Below are 17,865 nucleotides of genomic sequence, written 5' to 3' on the forward strand. Positions count from 1 at the left end.
GTGAATTTATTTCAAACAATTATGTAGCAATTAACAAACAGATGACGGCAATTAAACTGCATGTAGGGGGGCCAGACGGAATTGAGTTGTGTCAAGTGCTGCCATCGACAGCCGGCTGTGAGTTCGTGAGTGCGCTGCATTATTCATGCAATATTTCACACACTTACGCGCCGAGAAATGCGCTTCATGCCTTTCTTCCATTTATTGCGAGGCGGTTAATTTTTCAATAATTCAATTGGCTTCGGTGTTGCCGTGCCTCGTGGATGGCGGATCTTTGCTTTCCGCTTTTCGCCCACTCCCAGATTACGTATGCGCCGCGTTGTCTTCCGGCCTGCGCGTTGCGTGACCTAAGTGCCGAGTGGCCGGGCGATCATTTTTGATTTGCCGCTTAAATCTCGGATTGCTGCATATTTCTAGGCTGGCCGCCACGATATGGCCGACGAGCGTTTCCGGCGCCAGTTCCGGCCGCAGAAACCACTTCACAAATTAAGTTGTCAACAATTTCAGCCATATCGCAACGATTTAATCTTCACACCTAAATTATTTACGGAAAAGCCACGCTTTGCTCACAATCACACAGCCCCCCGCCGCCACCCAACCGCACACCAGCCCCTTGCCCCCGCACACAGACACAAGTGCCTTGTTAGCCGTCGCTCATGCAATAAAACGTTCAGCCGCTCTTACGCTCGCTTGTTGTTTCTGCCGTTGAGCCTTTTGTTTAATAAATTATGTAAAATGCGCCAAATTGAATTTGAAATTCATGCAGCCTTTTGCCCGGTTATGGGAATTAAGATATGTCGACAGTCGACAGTCGACAGCGGCAGCAAAGGGGGATTCGCTGGCGGGAATGGAGGCGAGGCGGGGAACTGGGACTGCCAGACATGAAGTCGCCATTTTCAGCCTGGCACGTACAGACATTTAACATATGCCTTGCTTGTCGGATTCCCCGTAAAATGGTTATGTGCGGTCTGGGGAAGAGGACGACTCCGTCGGAAATAGGTGTGAATTGGGCTGATTAAATTTAATGAGGTAAGTATTCAAAATTATTCATACGCGCTAAGGTGGTTTTGATTCATAATTAAGATAGCTTTTTGCATATGTATGTAGTATTTTATAGTTGGTGTTTATTAAAATCAAATACCCTTTGGTGATGTTTAAGAGTACCCTTGCAATACTTTCGCTACTTGGAGTACAAATGAGATGATAGTATTTTTAAGCATTCTTTATTTTACTGTTGCTATAGATTTTCATTTAGCCTTCTACGTCCCGATTTCCAGATGTAAACGTTATAGTTGTAGACGTAAGAATATAAATCCGATGCTTTATTTTAAACTTTTCTTCTCGAACACAAGCCACCGAATGTCGCGGCGTCGTTTCTCTTCCTTTACTTATACCTTTCGATGCGTGAGCGAGATAGGTATACGTACATTTTTATCTCTTAAAGCTAATGTGCGAGATAGACAGAGATGACAGTCTTATACTTAACTCTAACGGGGATTTTGTCTTGTATAGCTCTTCAATACAATGGGCTTTATCCTGATTCTATGCTAATACAATGTACAGTGGGCCTTATTCGTATCTAGCCTACCACAACTCGGCCGTCCTGACTAGCTGATCCCCTGATCATGGGTTATATTACTTATTTGTATATTTACAATGAATAACAATTTTTCTTATATTTATACATATTTACATATTATTGCAGTTTGCCGTAATTTTTTATTGCTTAATCATGCTTTTTCTTTTTGCCTATCCAATGCTTAATATTTTGAATGCTCCAGACACCTTGGTAAGGGTTACGGGATACCTGAAAACCTTCTACGTCCTTCAACAAAAACCTGTCGTTTCTTAATACTTTTGAAATTACATATGGACCCTTATTTTTTGGAATTAACTTTCTAGAAACACCTGCTGTGCAGTCGAAATTTTTCACCATCACATAATCTCCTTTTTTGTATTCAGATGGCTTTCTTGCGGTCTTATCATAATGCTTTTTGTTATACGCTTGAGTTTTTCCTTGATTCTTTTCTGCTTCGGTTCTAATTTTCTTCAAGTCCCTTTCTTCTGGAGTATTATCTATTTCTTCTAGTTTTTCTTTTAACTCGTCCACAGTTTTTCCTCTCTGTTCTAAGCCAAAAAGCACTTTGCTTGGGGTTTGCTTGATACTACGGTGTAGCGTATTATTTAACACGTGTTCAACTTTATCTATTACTGTGTCCCAATATATACCTTTCTCTGGTTCTATTAGCTTCGCTATCATTGGACCTAAACTTCTATTGACTCTTTCAACCTGCCCGTTAGCCTGAGGTGATCCAGTTGCAATCTTCATATGCTTTATATCAAACTCTGATACAAAATCATCGAACTCTTTGGATGTGAAACAACTTCCCCTGTCTGATATGATGCATTTAGGCTTGCTATATGCTCTAAAATAGTCCTTCAGGGCGGTAACGACTTCTCTTGTATTCGTAGTCTTTGTGGCATATAAGCGTACAAACTTCGTAAAACCGTCGATCACGACAAAAATGTGTTTTTTTGATCTACCTGAGTCGACTGGACCATAATGATCGATGTGTATTAGTTCGAATGGTTTGCTACCTTTCGGAATGCAATGCAGAAATCCTTCCTTGCCTATTTTAGGGGAGAACGCGACACATTTTAAACAATTTTCTATATGACTTAAACATTTTTCTTTGGCACTGGGAAACCAATAAGATTTCAAAATACTATCCAACATTTTGTCTCTACCTACACGTCCGACCTCATTGTGATATTTATATAGAACATGCTCTTCCATATCCGTAGGAACATAAAATAATAGTCTGCCATCGTTGCATTTTCTATAAATAATTCCGTTTCTCATTTCAAATAACTTATGTTCGTCTTTTTCTAACCGTTTTTTAATCTCCTGAACTTTTGGATCTTTGGCCTGGCAGATTACTAAATTATCTTCGAACGTATTCGACTCTACAATCAGAATATTTGTGCATCTACTAAGAGCATCAACATGCTGCATTCTTTTTCCTTCTCTATGTATGAGCTCATAGTCGTAGTTTTGGAGCTCTAACGCCCATCTAGCTATTCGCGGATTAAGTTCAATCTTATTAAGGGTTAAAGTAAGCGAATTACAGTCAGTAATAATTTTAAAGCGTTTTCCATATAAATATATTCTAAATCTTCGAAGTGCGTGAATAATAGCCATTGTCTCCAGTTCGAAACTGTGATATTTTGCCTCAGCGACAGTTGTGCGCTTCGAAAAATAAAATATGGGGTGTAATTTCCCGTCTTCTTTCTTTTGACATAGCACAGCACCAAAACCAAGAGCGCTTGCATCACAGTGCAGCTCTACCTCGTCTTTGTAATTGTAAATAGCTAAAACTGGTGCCTGTACTAGCTTTTCTTTAAGCGTTGAAAAACAGTTCATTTCCTTCTCTCCAAACTTAAATTTTTCATCTTTTCTCAAAAGATCGTATAATGGTTTCGCTAATGTTGAAAAATCTTTTATAAATCTACGGAAGTATGAACATAAGCCTAAGAAACTTTGCACGGATTGTGTCTTGTCTGGAACTGGAAAATTTTGTATGGCTTCTATCCCTTTGTCGTCAGCCCTAATGCCTTCGCCATTTATAATGAATCCTAAATATTTAATATTAGTTTGAAGAAACTCACATTTATCCATTCTTAATTCTAATTTGTTTTGAGCTAACCTGAGAAACACTTCCTTTAAGATCTGAAAATGTTCCTCAGTGTCCTTACTGGCGATCATGATGTCGTCCATGTATACGATCACTTTGTTCTCTCTAATAAAATCCTCGAAGATTCTGTTAACAAATCTTTGAAACACTGCCGATGCAGTTTTCAGGCCCATTGGCATCCTAAGAAATTCGAATTGTCCTAAAGGCGTCACAAACGAGGTGTATTTAACCGATTCCTTATTGACAAACACATGAAAATAACCATTTTTTAAATCAAGTTTCGAAAAAACTTTCTTGTTAACCAGTTTGTCTAAGAGGTCATCGATAAGCGGTATCGGATAATTGTCTTTAACTAAAACCTTGTTCAGTTTTCTAAAGTCTATACATAATCTTATGTCTCCTGTCTTCTTTTTGACCAAAACTATGGGTGAAGCATATTCGGATTCGCTGGGTTGTATAATTCCATCTTTTAAATATTCATCTAGCAATTTTTGCAATTTCTCTTTCTCTGAATAAGCTAGTCGCCTTGGGGCGCAGCTAAATGGTTTTGAAGTTTCCAAATTCAGTTTTATTTCACATTTGACGAAAGGTTCTGCAGGCTTTTCTACGCTAAAGTAATTGCATTTAATAATCTCTTCTAATCGGCAGTTTAAGCCTTGGTCGTTATTTGTGCCGCATATATAACTCATTTGCTCATCCTCCATATAATCAATACTAAAGATTTCTTTAACAGTTTCCTCATAACTAGGCATAACCGTATTCAAAGGCATAACTGTTTTGATAATCGTTTTATTAACTGTAGGATTAACTATATCACTAATTTCAGGACTAACTACTTTACTAATCGTTTCACTACCTGTTTCGCTAACTGTCTCACTAACTGTTTCTCTAACTGTATCACTAACTGTCTCACTAACTGTTTCACTAACTGTCTCACTAACTGTTTCTCTAACTGTATCACTAACTGTCTCACTAACTGTTTCTCTAACTGTATCACTAACTGTCTCACTAACTGTTTCTCTAACTGTATCACTAACTGTCTCACTAACTGTTTCACTACCTGTCTCACTAATTGTTTTTCTATCTTTTTTAATATCTAAAGGGTCAATTGTAACCTTTCCCAAAGTGTCTGGATCCAATTTCAGCTGGCAAGCTTCCATAAAATTTCTTCCAAGAACTACATTATGACTCATAGACTCGTTTGGGACCACGTACATGTAAAAATAACATTTTATTCTTTCTTTTAATACATAACACACAATTTTTCCAAATATCTTCAGTTGGCTTTTATTCAGCCCAAAATAGTTCTCCGAAACGGTTTCTAAATTAACTCCTTTGGGTATACTGCTTACTTTCGAAAATGAAATTGGACTCCCTGTGTCTATGAGGCATTCTGTAATTAATGGGGTTTTAAAACTATTGTGAAAAAAAATCTTAATCAGTCTTACATAATTGTTTGTGTTCGCACTCTTGCGCTCTGGGCACTGCCCGACGAAGTGTCCAAACGTGCCGCAGGCGTAGCAGGAACCGGGCTCCCTCTTTGGTTTAAGGCACTCCTTGGCGAAGTGCCCTTTCGAGTTGCAGTTGGCGCAACGCAAATCCTTGTTGAGTGCAACTTTTCCAGATAGCTGCTTTTCCGAACCGCCTCCTGTTTTGCGCTCTGGTAAACGGACTTCCGCGAAGGCTCGCAGAATCTGCATCGGCTCGGAAAAGCACTGTATGCGTGCCTGGTTGCGCAGCGCTGGAGCTGGAATGCCTTCTATGATGTTCTCCAGAAGCTCCTCCAAATCGATGTTGATGTCATTAGCTAGCATAACCTTGTCCTCGAAATAAGCGGCGAACTTCTCTTCTGGACGCCATTGACGTCTTTGGAAAGCGCTCCTCAGCTCTCCTTTGGACATTTTAACGCCGAACGTCATAATAAGTTGTTCGCAAAGTTGATCGGCCGGCTCCAGAATGCGCGTGGCGTTTGCGTGCAGCCAGCGTTGCGCGTTTCCCTTCAGTTTGGCAATCAGAAGCATATGCATGCAGCCATCGTCTAAATTATACACCTTGCCAATGTTCTGAAGTTGTGTGACCCAAATGCGCGCACACACGCTGCCGTTGTATTCCATTGTAACTTCTTTTGCCAAAGCAAGCGATGCTGCCGGAGATTCCAGTAGTTTGTTTACATTTGTGTTCATGCGTTGATCACCACTGCCATCGATCTGTTTTCCAACACTGGTATTGTCCGGACCAATGTTATCGGCGGTGATGGTCACTTTGGTGCTGTTAACCTTAACAGCGTTGCTGTTGGCGCCAATGTTAGCACTTCTAGAGACTTCCATGGTATTTGCGATGACGTCATGGATTTCTTGAACATGAACTGATTTGTTCTTGTTTGCGTCGTCGATCTCTATGTGAATCCTCTGCAAAACGGCCATGCTTGCGTCGATTTCATCACGAATCTTCTGTAGGGTGGCTTTTTCGGCATCCACGAGTGATAGCTGCTCAAACTCTACGTTGTCCAAGGTATGCGACGCCATTGAGCGCGCGTCGCCTGAGACCTCTTGCAAGCCTGCCCACTGTGGCTCCTGCAGTTCCAGCAAAGATGCAGCTCCATCCGTCTCGTCTGCTGGTTCTGCTGCCGATCGGCCGTTTGGTGGTTGGTCGCCCTGGCTGCTCGATGTCTTGGTTGGCGGATCGCCACGTGTCTCTGGAGAGATTGCTTGCAGACGCGCTATTAACTCCGCTTTAGTGCCGGAAGTTGGGCGTCCGAGAGCTCCCAACCAGTTCTTCAGTTGGAGCACCGAGAATTGCTTCAAATCCACGTCAGGCATAGTGAGTAATGACCACTTCTGATGTTGTAAACGTTATAGTTGTAGACGTAAGAATATAAATCCGATGCTTTATTTTAAACTTTTCTTCTCGAACACAAGCCACCGAATGTCGCGGCGTCGTTTCTCTTCCTTTACTTATACCTTTCGATGCGTGAGCGAGATAGGTATACGTACATTTTTATCTCTTAAAGCTAATGTGCGAGATAGACAGAGATGACAGTCTTATACTTAACTCTAACGGGGATTTTGTCTTGTATAGCTCTTCAATACAATGGGCTTTATCCTGATTCTATGCTAATACAATGTACAGTGGGCCTTATTCGTATCTAGCCTACCACACAGATAATATCGTCTTGGCCAATGCATAAAGCCAGGAGAAGCAACAAAATGGGATAGACAGCAGACAACTTCTGTGGCTATATAAAAAGGAATGGCACTCCATAATGGCGGCCGGGACGGGACCAACGGCACGAGTATGCAGTCGTAAACATAATTTACTTCCAGTGAAAGGCATCTCGGCTCGAATTCGTGGAAATTATAATTAGGCCGGGGCTGGATCACAACAAAGAGCCGCAACGGAGTCCCCAGAATTGTAAATGAAGTGAGAACAAGAGTCGGTGGCTACTGCCTGTTTCGTGGTTTCGTGGCCCCTTCAAAACAAAAGGGAAAAAAGCTTGCCTTTTCAGATATTATAAAAAGTTTTTCGCTTCCCCTTTTGCGCTGGCTACTCTTAGGGGCGGTCATTTACATTAACATCCTTTCATCCTGTGTTGACAAAAATATCAAAATGAAATTGCTGCATAATTTGTACTTTCCGCCTCGCCTCTCCATTGCTGTTTGCGGAGTGTCTTGGCAAAACTTTTCTATTAATTTTTGTGGCCGTCATTTGGCGGCGAGCAAAGTGTAAATAAATACAACTGGCTCCACCCTCAGTGTCTTTGGCAATTCCTTATCTTGCGGACCGACGAAGCGCAAACTTAAATTAAAATGTTGGCAGGACATTCGTTGAATTATTCAGTAACTTTTTGGCCAACTCTTTAGCTTTTTATTTTGAGGCCAGTTGCTTTTGTTGAAATGTTCATTTTTCCCTTCCCCCTTTCTTTGTTTTTTCTTCTTTTTCAGAGACATCTGCTTAAATGTCCCTCGAGAATGCCACCGAAGAGTTTAATTACATGAAAAATCAACATTCAACGACATTACTTATTTTATTATATTAATTAAAAGAATTTCGATTTGATTAAAAATATATTTTTTTTTGTTTTTATTTGCATGGATTTTGTTTATTTGTTAAATATTTTTCGGGTTCGTGTTGTTTGCAGACTTCCTGTTTCACTTCCTTTTCAAAATGTAATCAGGCGTGATTCGGTATACATTTTCTATTGTCGTTTTATCAAACTTTTAGGAATTGTCTTATAGGAATGTTTGATATTTTTACTTTTCAACCAGCTACTTAACCAGTAGAATGTTACAATATCTTTTATAAGTTCAATGGTTTCAAACAAATAGATGTTAATAGCTTATTTACAATAAAGCTCTCTTTATCTCTTTTATGGAGTGATATACATTAATTAGTTATTGCAATTTGATTATCTACTTAATTAAATGAATAAATTTCACACTTCTCTTACAATAGTACTTCTCACCTTTTACTTAACAAGTATTTCAAACAAAGTGTTTCCTTTTATAAATTGTCTGAGAATCAAAACGAAAGTTAATGTTGCCTGAAGCAAATATTTCTTTCTTAAGTCCTAAGAATTATTTAAAAAATAAACACAAACTTTTTTGCTCTACAGATGGTGTGAAGTAAACTTCAAAGGACCAATGAGAAACATATTTATTTTTTGGCAAATAATATCAGTTTTGATGTAGGAAAATGTATTTACTTTTCATTTTGCAAAATAAATCTTGCCCGTTTTTCAATTTAAAAGAAACTTGTTAAAGCGAAAACCGAATATTCAAGCTATTTTATTTTTCGGCTGGAAACTATTTAGAGTCATGGAATAAGGAATGAGGTAGGTCGATTTTTTTGTTGCATTACATTTAAGAAATCGTTAAAATCAATAAGTTCTTAACTTCCCTTTGTTGCGTGAATATGGCCATTGGCCAAGCAAAGTTCGGAATTACCAAGATCTTGGTAGGGCCAGAAATTATTCGGAGCTCGAAACCGTTTAACTTAAATTGCCGTATATTTCAACAGGCTGTTGCCGAGTTGCCCAACAGCAACAGCAGGCATAAAAAATGAATGTGGCTGCCTTGACTCCAATCCAGCAAGTGGATGAAGCCCAGTTCCAGCTCCAGCTCCATCTCCGTCTCCGGCGATACGAAGACTGACGGAGGTGGCAAAGGCCAGAAAGTCAAGCAGCCTCTTTGTGTGTCCGCTGGGCATAATTTCCCAATTGCAGGCTCATGTGCCACACACATACGCACCCAGGCACACGGCGGGAAAGCTGGGAAATCCCTTTAGCCATCTCTCAGCAGCTCTCTCTTTGCCGGATTCCCTCTTCAATCAAGCACAATGGGCCGTTGAATCTGTTAAGCACACACCCGGCTCCCCACCCCCGGCCACAACAACACTTCGCCACGGTCAGTTGCCAGTTGCCAGTTACCCGCTACGCACTGGCCACGCCCCCGAGCCGCCTTTGGCGGAACGCCCGCCCATTCGGCGACTGCCCCACTTGTTATTTATATTATGACCACTCACAGTTGTTGGCCCATTGTCATAAATTTCCTCAAGTGTTTGCTCTGCGGCCCATCCGGAAAAGCGAGAGTGGGCGCAGAGGAAGAGATTTTCTTGGCCGTGGGTAAAATGTTTGCCAGCTTGTTGTTTGTTGTTTGTTTGCTGCTCTGCTGCTCGCTCCCTTTTTCGTTTGTCGTGTCTTCTACCCGAGGGCTCTTGGCCAATTTAATAAATTCCATAAATTGTTTATGTTTAGCTCTCAGTGATGTATCCCGGCCATGGCATTGTTGACTGTTCTTCGGTACGGTGGAAGTGTCCCACGGCACAGACGGCAGGATACCAGCGGGGGCAATTCGGAAATCTGCGTATGAGCTGACAAGATCAAGAACAAGCGGAATTTGAATGCATTTCCTAAGCCGTTCATTTGCCATTGGAAGTTCGCAATTAAACGCCCTGATCCCCGCCTGAGCCTTAACGCCGGCTCTCGTTAAAAGGAGGTTTGCAATTTAATTACACCCCGGGCCAGGTACAACCACATTCATATTCATTTTGCACCTAGCCGAGAAAGTTTCCAGCAAGCTGGAGTGTAAGTTCGAGGCGCCCGATTCGAACATTCTGGAGCAGCCACTAAGCGCATAATCTTGTAAACTCTGCAGAATGCTCCGAATGCCATAACTAAAATAAGCAGGCGCCGGAGCAGAGCGACAGACGCAGGGATGAAAGGAGTGAAACATATTATCCCGAAGGGCACGACCAGATTCCGAGCATGGCTTCCCCGGCAAAGTTTCTGCAATGGAGCTGGTGCAAGTGCTGGATGCAAATTATTTGGCCCGGAGGTTAACTAGGGTCGTTTAGCAAATGCCTAACACACAAAAAGACGCAGTGCTCGACTAGCGGGGAGCTCGTGCCACGAAACTAACACTCATTTCTTTAGTAATGTATGAATTCCCTGTTTTTATATTCACGAAGTAGTCTTAGGTCGCTGTAGAGACTTGAGTGTATTACACAATTTATGCATTATATTTTTATTACCAAATATTCTGTTATACTATGGTTCTACATAGTAAACATTTACATAACTTTAAAGTCGGTTATTGCAGCAATTAACGTAGTTCTTGGCTTTTGAAATCACGCAGCCATCTCTAGCAGACGTCCACCGTCTTTTTATGAGTCCTTCTTGTATTGGCATTCATGAGAGTGAGCCGAGTATTTTTCCGAGGCCAAGGTGGAGCTGGGTGTGGGGTGTTGGGTGTTCCAGGGGGCTGCTGGCTAACCACAGTCTGAGCTGCAGCTCCGAGCCCAACAACAATGACAAGTACAATAAATGCCTTTCAACTGCGGTTTCACATGCTCTTGAAGTGAAGTGCCGGGGAAAGGGGTCAGGGTTCCAGGACCAAAGCTCCGGAGTCGGGGCTGAGGGCAGTGTCATAAGCCTCAAGTGCTATTTGCAGTGAAGTGGCCCATACATCTGCAGAGCATGATAGTTGGGGTTGTAGTCCCCCGCCCGCCCCTTTGGTCGAGCCATACTTTACTGGTGCAGCTCCTAATGAAACTTTATCCCCGGAGTGCTAAGAGTCTGCCCATCTGGCCGGGCTCTATCCGGAGCCTGGACAGGCGCACTCGCCCTAACTATTTTTCGGTGTCTGCACCCGGTTATGGTCTGCATCTGGGCCTGTATATGCCTTGTCTAGCATTTAGTTCTTCTTTTCGGAGCGACGGGCAAATGCGTTTGCCCGATTTGGAAATCCTTAGACGGGTTCTTATTTTGAGTAATCAAATGGGTTTGACTAATTTGAACCATTGCTCTACTTGTTCTTAATTGGATACAATTACATAATTACCCATCGTCAACTGTTTAGCACGAGTCCACAAATAACCATATTTATTTATTGTACGAAGAACACCTCACCTGCAATTAGCTGGGCCATCGGAGTTAGGTAAGGAACTTTGCAAAGAAATCACAGCCAATTTTCTGGAACCTGCAAAAAACTTCACTTTCCATGTGTGCCAAGGCACTTCAGTGTCGGGTTCTAATTAAGATTGATGTGTTTATGCTAGATTCCCGGAGCGATTGAGCAGCTCGACGGGCCCCACAACAGCCCGACTGGCCTTCGTGTCTGGAAGCCACAGTACGTCTTCATTTTCCACTTGTAATTATTGATGAGCTCTATTTGACTTTTGTTTTCAAGTGTATTAACGTAATTAGTCCACCCATCGAAGAGCGCTTAAAGTTCAACTGTGGCTCGTTGACTCGTTCCAATGCTGCCCTCCTGCGCTTCCGCCAGTCAATCAGAATGTCAGGGAAGCCTGGCAGTCGATGAACTGATTGACAGGCACAAGAAAAAGGAAGAGCCCCCAGCTGTGAGTGTGCGAATGCAAATTGCAGCCAGTGTGGCCCACTGATAGTCGGCGCCCGGAATCCGATGGCTGCTGTGGCTAACCGCACGACCAGGAATCTCCGTCGCCAGCTAGTTGCCCAGGTGTCTGTTGGCCTTCGAAACACTTCACCTAAAATTGGCCTCAATGGGTCGGGGTGCAGGAGTCAAGCAGGAAACGATTGATCGAATTGCAGATGGAGTTTATTAAGGATTAAAACTCTGATAGCTAACCTCTAGATCCTTGATTATTTTTAACAATGGGAATACTAAGAGTATTGTTTAAAGTATTTCAGAAAGCTTTTCTCATACTCGAGTAATTTAATTAAAGCCGCACTGGTTTTTTCCAACTCACATGGTCCCATCAAAACTCACGGCCAGAAGTATCCATAAAAGCAATTAAGTTTTCTATTATCGAAATCGAATGCTGTAAAAACTGAAGGACCAAGCAACTCCAACTGAATTCCAAGCGCAGGCAGGAACATCATCAACATCCACCACATCATCATCACCCCCGTCCGAATCTGCAGAAACAATCGAAACCAGGCAGCGGCAATTGCCGAACCGTAGGCAACTCCATTTCCCCCGGCATTCTCGCGATGGGAAGTTCATCAAACCGAGCAGGAAAATAGAAAATAATGTGAGTCTGAGGGCAGGACAGCAAGCTGGGGGCGGTGTCTGTGTACATGTGGTCGTTATTGTTATTGCTTTTCGGCCAGTTCCAGCCTCGTTCCTGGCTCCCTGTTCTGTGCTCCGCCCTCGGAATGCATCGTGCGTCTATTTTGGATCCGCAAGAAAAAAATAGTAGTAATTTTTGAAGTTGCTTTTTGTAGGTGCTGTTGTTCTTGGCTCCATGCCAAAACCTCTTCATCATCAAAAAACATGAGAGGCGTCTGTGGCCACATAGAGCCCGGTGAAATTAACATAGGGAAGGTACTCCGAGTTGGGGGGAAAGACAAGAGCATTGGCGGCTGCAGAGGCAACCGGCATGTGGAGAATATGAATCGAAATGCCACTCGCAATGCTGATGAAGCTGTTCCATGCTGAGGATTCATGAAGCAACTGGAATTTGATTTTTATTCCAAGAAGCAGAGAGTTTCCCAGTTGTATTTTGAATTTTTGACGGTGATACTTTCTTTGCTGAACACGGTTTTAAATACTGAAATATTGTTGGTCACCTTAGCAACTTCGTAAGTCAGAAATAAGCTTAGCACGCTTGAATTTTCGAACGCATCCTAATGCTATTAATAGATTCAAACCGACTTTTAATGGCTTTTACTTGTATTCAATGGCATACTTTGCGGCGATGAGAGCCGTTATTAAATGTTTGGAGCTCAATCAGGTGCGAAAACGAAAGTGTTTACCAATGGAAGGGAACCGTAGCTGAATGCTTTCCGGGCAATTAAATAAACACAATTTTCAAATTGTATTTAAAGAACAAGCTGGCGCACACAAACTCTGCCCCAGCCGAAGCGGCTTAGAAGACGGCTGCTTAGAGAACGGGTCGGCCAGAAAAAGGCCGCTTAACTTCCGGTCAAATACGCAGGGACATACACAGACGCCCACTTGAACTTCAACCTACGAGATCCGCAACCTTCAACCCGGTCTACGGCCCTTCGCCTTGGGGCCTCAGCACGTCCGGCTGCAAAATTTACTTAGCCCGAAAAAGCAGGCAAAGTGTGAAAAAGCCGACGAAATGTTGTTATCTAAATGCGCGCGGAACTTTTCATCCGAAAGGATAGAGAACGGAGCACAAAAGGCGCCCGGGTCCCTCCTCGGACAAAGGATATTCACACTCCCACATAGGCACAAGGCACACACTCACACAGCGCACTCTGGGCGAGGACCCAGCGCTTATTAAAATCCCTTTAAAACTGTAGCGACTGCCGGCTAGAGAATCAATTAAGTCGAATACAGGATAATTGCTTTCGGAAGGAGAACTGCCGCCAGCTGAAAACTTTTGTGAGAATAAACTTCAGCTCCAATAACGAGTTAAGCGAAGCGTTAAGGCCTAATGGCAACTTAGGCGATTTTTATAAGTTGCCTTCCATCGGGCCACAAATGGCCATGAAGGGATTGCTAGGCATAAGGAAACCAGGTTACTACGGATGCTTCTTCGTTGTTCTGGTTAAAATATTTTCAATATTTCGTTAACCTTAACGAAGACATACCGAAAGGATCTAAATGTGTTTTTATAATCCATATGAAAAATAGCTTTAGGATTTATGTCTAGCTATAATACACTACTAAAGAAAACTTGTCTTAAGTGAAAGGATATCGGGACTACGTAGATACTGGGCATTTCTTCGTCGATCAAACACTCGCTTTCAATCCGCTTTCAACCCGCTTGTGTTATTCCTGGCATAAATTCAAATTAAGTGCGCTTCAGATTCTTTTACCCAAATTGTTAAAGTTTAAGAAGTTGGTTAATTAATTTTGTTGTTTTCAGGGATTCGGGTTTCGCCGGCGACTAAGTGATTTGTTAATTTGTAATAATACGGGCGCCAACTGGTTACCGCAATTAACGATAATGAATGGGCCGCTGCATTTGATTTTAGCAGCCAGCTATTACCGGTAATTGTAGACTGTTAGAGGGCCGAAATGCCAAAGTGAAATTAGCATGCCCAGCGGGCACTGTTTGTGAAAGGAAAGCCAAGTGGCTCCAACACATAGTATACTGTGCGGAGCGGGGGCGTGGCCCGAGCTCTGATTGCCCCGACGTGTTTACAAGCGTTAAGCGGAGTGCCATTAAATGTTACGGCCGTGCAAAAACACGAGCCAATGACTGCCGGTGTCCAACCAGGTGATAAAGTGTCGAATGTGGCCAGAACCGGGAAATCGCGGCTGGTGGAGTGCGAGTGGCAAGCTGTCGAAGTCGAACTTTTTTCCGTTTGAACGGAATGTGTGTTTAATGGCAGTCAAAGGTGTAGAACTTTTGCGTAATAGAAAAGTGCAAAAACTTACTGACGGGCAGCCAAAATTGATTTCCGATATGAGCTACGACTTACCTGAAATTAAAGGAGAATGATTTATGTTAGGTTAATATTTGTTAAGCTAAGTTTGAATACAAAAGCAGAAAGGCTTATAAAATGTATACAGAAGTAGCTTATATATCCTTTTTTCTTCCCTTTTCTACCATCATTTACTAGGGATACTGGACGCAAACAGTTGATTTCATTAACTGCTTACTTATTTATCCAAACTGCATCACGATCCCCACTTGGCATGCATGGCGACTCTATTCTGAGGGCGAGGAAGTGGGTGAGCAGCCGCAAGTTTACTGTAACATAACTGAAAGGCAAGCCGGGAATCGGGGGCAGCAAGGGCAGGGACTCGGACAGGATTATCGGGATAGTGGTTGAGGGAAAGGTCAACCGCAGGAGTTCAACCTGCTGCTTGTGGCGAACACAAATAAGCGGAGCGGCCGCAGAATGAGCATCAGGGCGGCAATTAAAAATCCCTCCTGGGGCAGGAGCGGCGTCAGCTAATGCCCTGCCTCATTGAGCCATTAATTTCCAGGTAAGGGCAAGATGTGCCATTCGGGGGAGTGGATTGGGCGGAGAGCTCACCTGCAACCTTTGCAATTTGTCCACATCGATTAGTGTCCGGCGCACATCGGCTCTGGCTGACAGAATGACAGCCATGTCCACGTCTATTATTTTCAACTTAACATGGTCCGCGCCTCCGACAATTGGCTAGGACATTTACCCCGGAGCCCGCCCCCTCCGCTCCCCTGCCCCTATGTCGGCGAAAGGGCGCCACAATGCGACTTGCTCGCCGCAAAGCTGCACAATAGCCGACCTACAACTCACTTCCTTCCGCCGCTGTGTGGCAACCACGCCCGTCCTTACACCCCCTTAAGGGCGAAGGTGCCACTTCCCACTCCCACACCTTCCCCGGGCCGGCAATATCTTTAATGTTTTTCCCTGCCCGGCCTTTTTTTCTGTCGCTGAAACGTGTGTCCAGCGGAAATGACAACGACAGTGGCAATTACATTGTTGCATGACACAAATAGTGTTGCTTGCAGCAACTACAACAAGAACCGCCAAGACATGGGGGCCAGCTAAGAATGGGATTACAGGACTTAAAGGGTGTTAAGGGAAAAGCCGAGGTAGGACGATTTTGTTTTACTTTAAAAGGTAAGTTCATTGGATTGGAATAAAGGTTTTCAAATAACTCCTTGCCAAGGAACTGGCTTGCAATACCCAACTTTATTTGAACAATATTATTTTGTTGAATTATCACAAGAACTTAAGATATTGTAGGAACATGGTAGGAACACCACATTGTAACATGTTATGTAGAATAAGTGTAAACAATCAATTACAAATAAGTAGATACATATATCGATAGTAAGCTAAGGAGATCGATATACTAATATCGGAGATCTGCGATCTCTACTTTACAAGGATCAACCCTATGAATCCATGTTTTGTATTTCCACACTCGATATTCAACTTTATACTTAATCGAAAATATCGCTTTTATTAACCTAAAAATTAAATTGATTTCTTTTATAAATTTCACAACGATTCTGCCAGTCCGAAGGTTGCCGAATGACCAGGATCTGTGAATATATTCTTCGCATTCATTTGATTGTGTGGCAGGCGCTGCGTGTTCAACTGCGGCGGGAGAGGTAAAAATTTAATTGATGTCATGTCGTAAAAAAGGTGGCATTTTTACTCGATTTAAGCGCGTAGCTGGACGCGTCGCGTTCATTCAATTGTTATCAATTGTCCTTCGCAAGCGTGCGGTTCTGTGTCCAGTGTCCTTTGTGCATGTTTATGGTCTGTCCACTGGCCGAACCCACTGGCCATTTACCCCGGGGGCCATCCTCAACTCTCATGTCCAGCGCCATGGCCGAGTGCCAAACTAATTGCTACAAATTAGCGCCTTTATGCTCGACGCAACTGCTGCTGTATCTGCAAAGACCACGACTGGTCGACTGCTGAGCACATCCTGACCCTTTGTTAGGGCTTGGTTTTGGGGAGGTCCTTCGGCCCCCATGTCCACCATGTCCCTGTGCGTGAGGAACTCAATTATGCCACAATACGCATTAATATAGAGGCTCAATTCGGCTCAATTGGGAATTGTGTGCGGCTTTTCGGAAACTAGCACACCGATATTTGTCGTTTGAAATTAAGAGTTTCAATTTTGGTTATTTAACGGAGGTATTAGAGATTGAAGTTTGAATTTTGTAAGATTGATTGTGAACTACTCCAGTGAATTAAGAAAAAAAAAACAGTAAAATTAACAGCAAAAAATTTAAGCTATTAACTTCAAAATGTAAAAGAAAGAAGAAATAGAAACTGATCCATTCATTTCTAAATATTAAATAGTTGTATTAGCAGAATTAGATAAGTAATCAGAGTGATCATTTCAAGATTATCAATATCGAACCGTCTGAAAGATTAAAAACTAAAAGTATGCTGCATAGTTTTTCGATTTCGATTCGTGATCAAAACTTGTACATAAACTAAAATTGTTAAGAAGAACACTCAGTTTTAAGGTGTTCTGCCAGATATTTTTCAGTTGCTGTATGCACCGAACTCAAGCTCTTACCAATTAATCAGAACTTTTGGCTATGCAAAAAATATATATTCAAAATATTTTCCGGAGGAGGAAGGGGACCAATCTGGCTGGCAGACAATTTGGGCCACTTAACACCTTGCTGAGTGCCTGCCGAAGCGCGACGATTCGTTTATTTTGAATTATTTTAATTTTAGCATTCTGCCGGATTTCTCGTTTGGCACTTGCTTTGAAAAAATATTAGACACATTTCATGCGCTTGTTTGCATTCGCCCCGACTACCATTTGTTCTATATACTTTTTGTCCTTCCGTATGTTTTTTTTTTTTTTTTTTTGGCCCGCCGAAGGAACGGACGACAATTTGTGTCGCTCGGTTGTCAGGACAACAACAACAACAGCCAAGCGTAATAATAAATGAGAAGTGGAAAAGTTTTGCCGCCGCCGTGCTTATTGTCAAGCTCGGCCAGGCCATAAAAAACAAACTTCAATAGCAATAAGGCGACAAAAAGAGAGCTCGAATAAAAGGACGAAAAAATAACTGCCGGACCAAAGGAGCAGCGGACAAAACAAAAACAGCAAGAGGAAAAGTTCAAGGCACTGACTTTATAGCTGCAATAATGCCCCGTCCTCAGGCGGGGGCGGAGGCAAGGCCTCCTGCTGCTCTGCGGGCTGAAAAGGTGAGCCACACGCCAACAACAGCGAGCCACAAAACAAAGCCAGTTGCAGCCAGCAGAGGGTGGGAGCAGGTAGTGGGGCGTGGGCGTGGCAGG

At 42.7% G+C, this 17,865-nt stretch overlaps 2 protein-coding genes across 2 annotated transcripts in view; both read right to left on the minus strand.

Moving 5' to 3' along the window:
• Positions 1-17,865, minus strand: part of DIP-kappa (Dpr-interacting protein kappa) — a 53,636-nt gene that overhangs the window by 20,045 nt on the left and 15,726 nt on the right. The window lies entirely within an intron of this gene.
• Positions 5,033-5,870, minus strand: LOC138928123 (uncharacterized). Its single transcript, XM_070284543.1, has 2 exons — positions 5,144-5,870; positions 5,033-5,088 (listed from the first exon to the last, which is right to left on the minus strand). Exons 1-2 carry the CDS (start codon positions 5,807-5,809, stop codon positions 5,077-5,079), a joined length of 678 nt encoding a protein of 225 aa, XP_070140644.1. The 5' UTR covers positions 5,810-5,870; the 3' UTR covers positions 5,033-5,076.

Source organism: Drosophila kikkawai, chromosome 2R (genome assembly GCF_030179895.1).
Source record: "Drosophila kikkawai strain 14028-0561.14 chromosome 2R, DkikHiC1v2, whole genome shotgun sequence".
Taxonomy (NCBI): Eukaryota; Metazoa; Arthropoda; class Insecta; order Diptera; family Drosophilidae; genus Drosophila; species Drosophila kikkawai.

Bases quoted from the DNA above. Each gene is read 5' to 3' on its own strand.
- LOC138928123 (XM_070284543.1), bottom strand. From the start codon at position 5,809: ATGGAATACAACGGCAGCGTGTGTGCGCGCATTTGGGTCACACAACTT.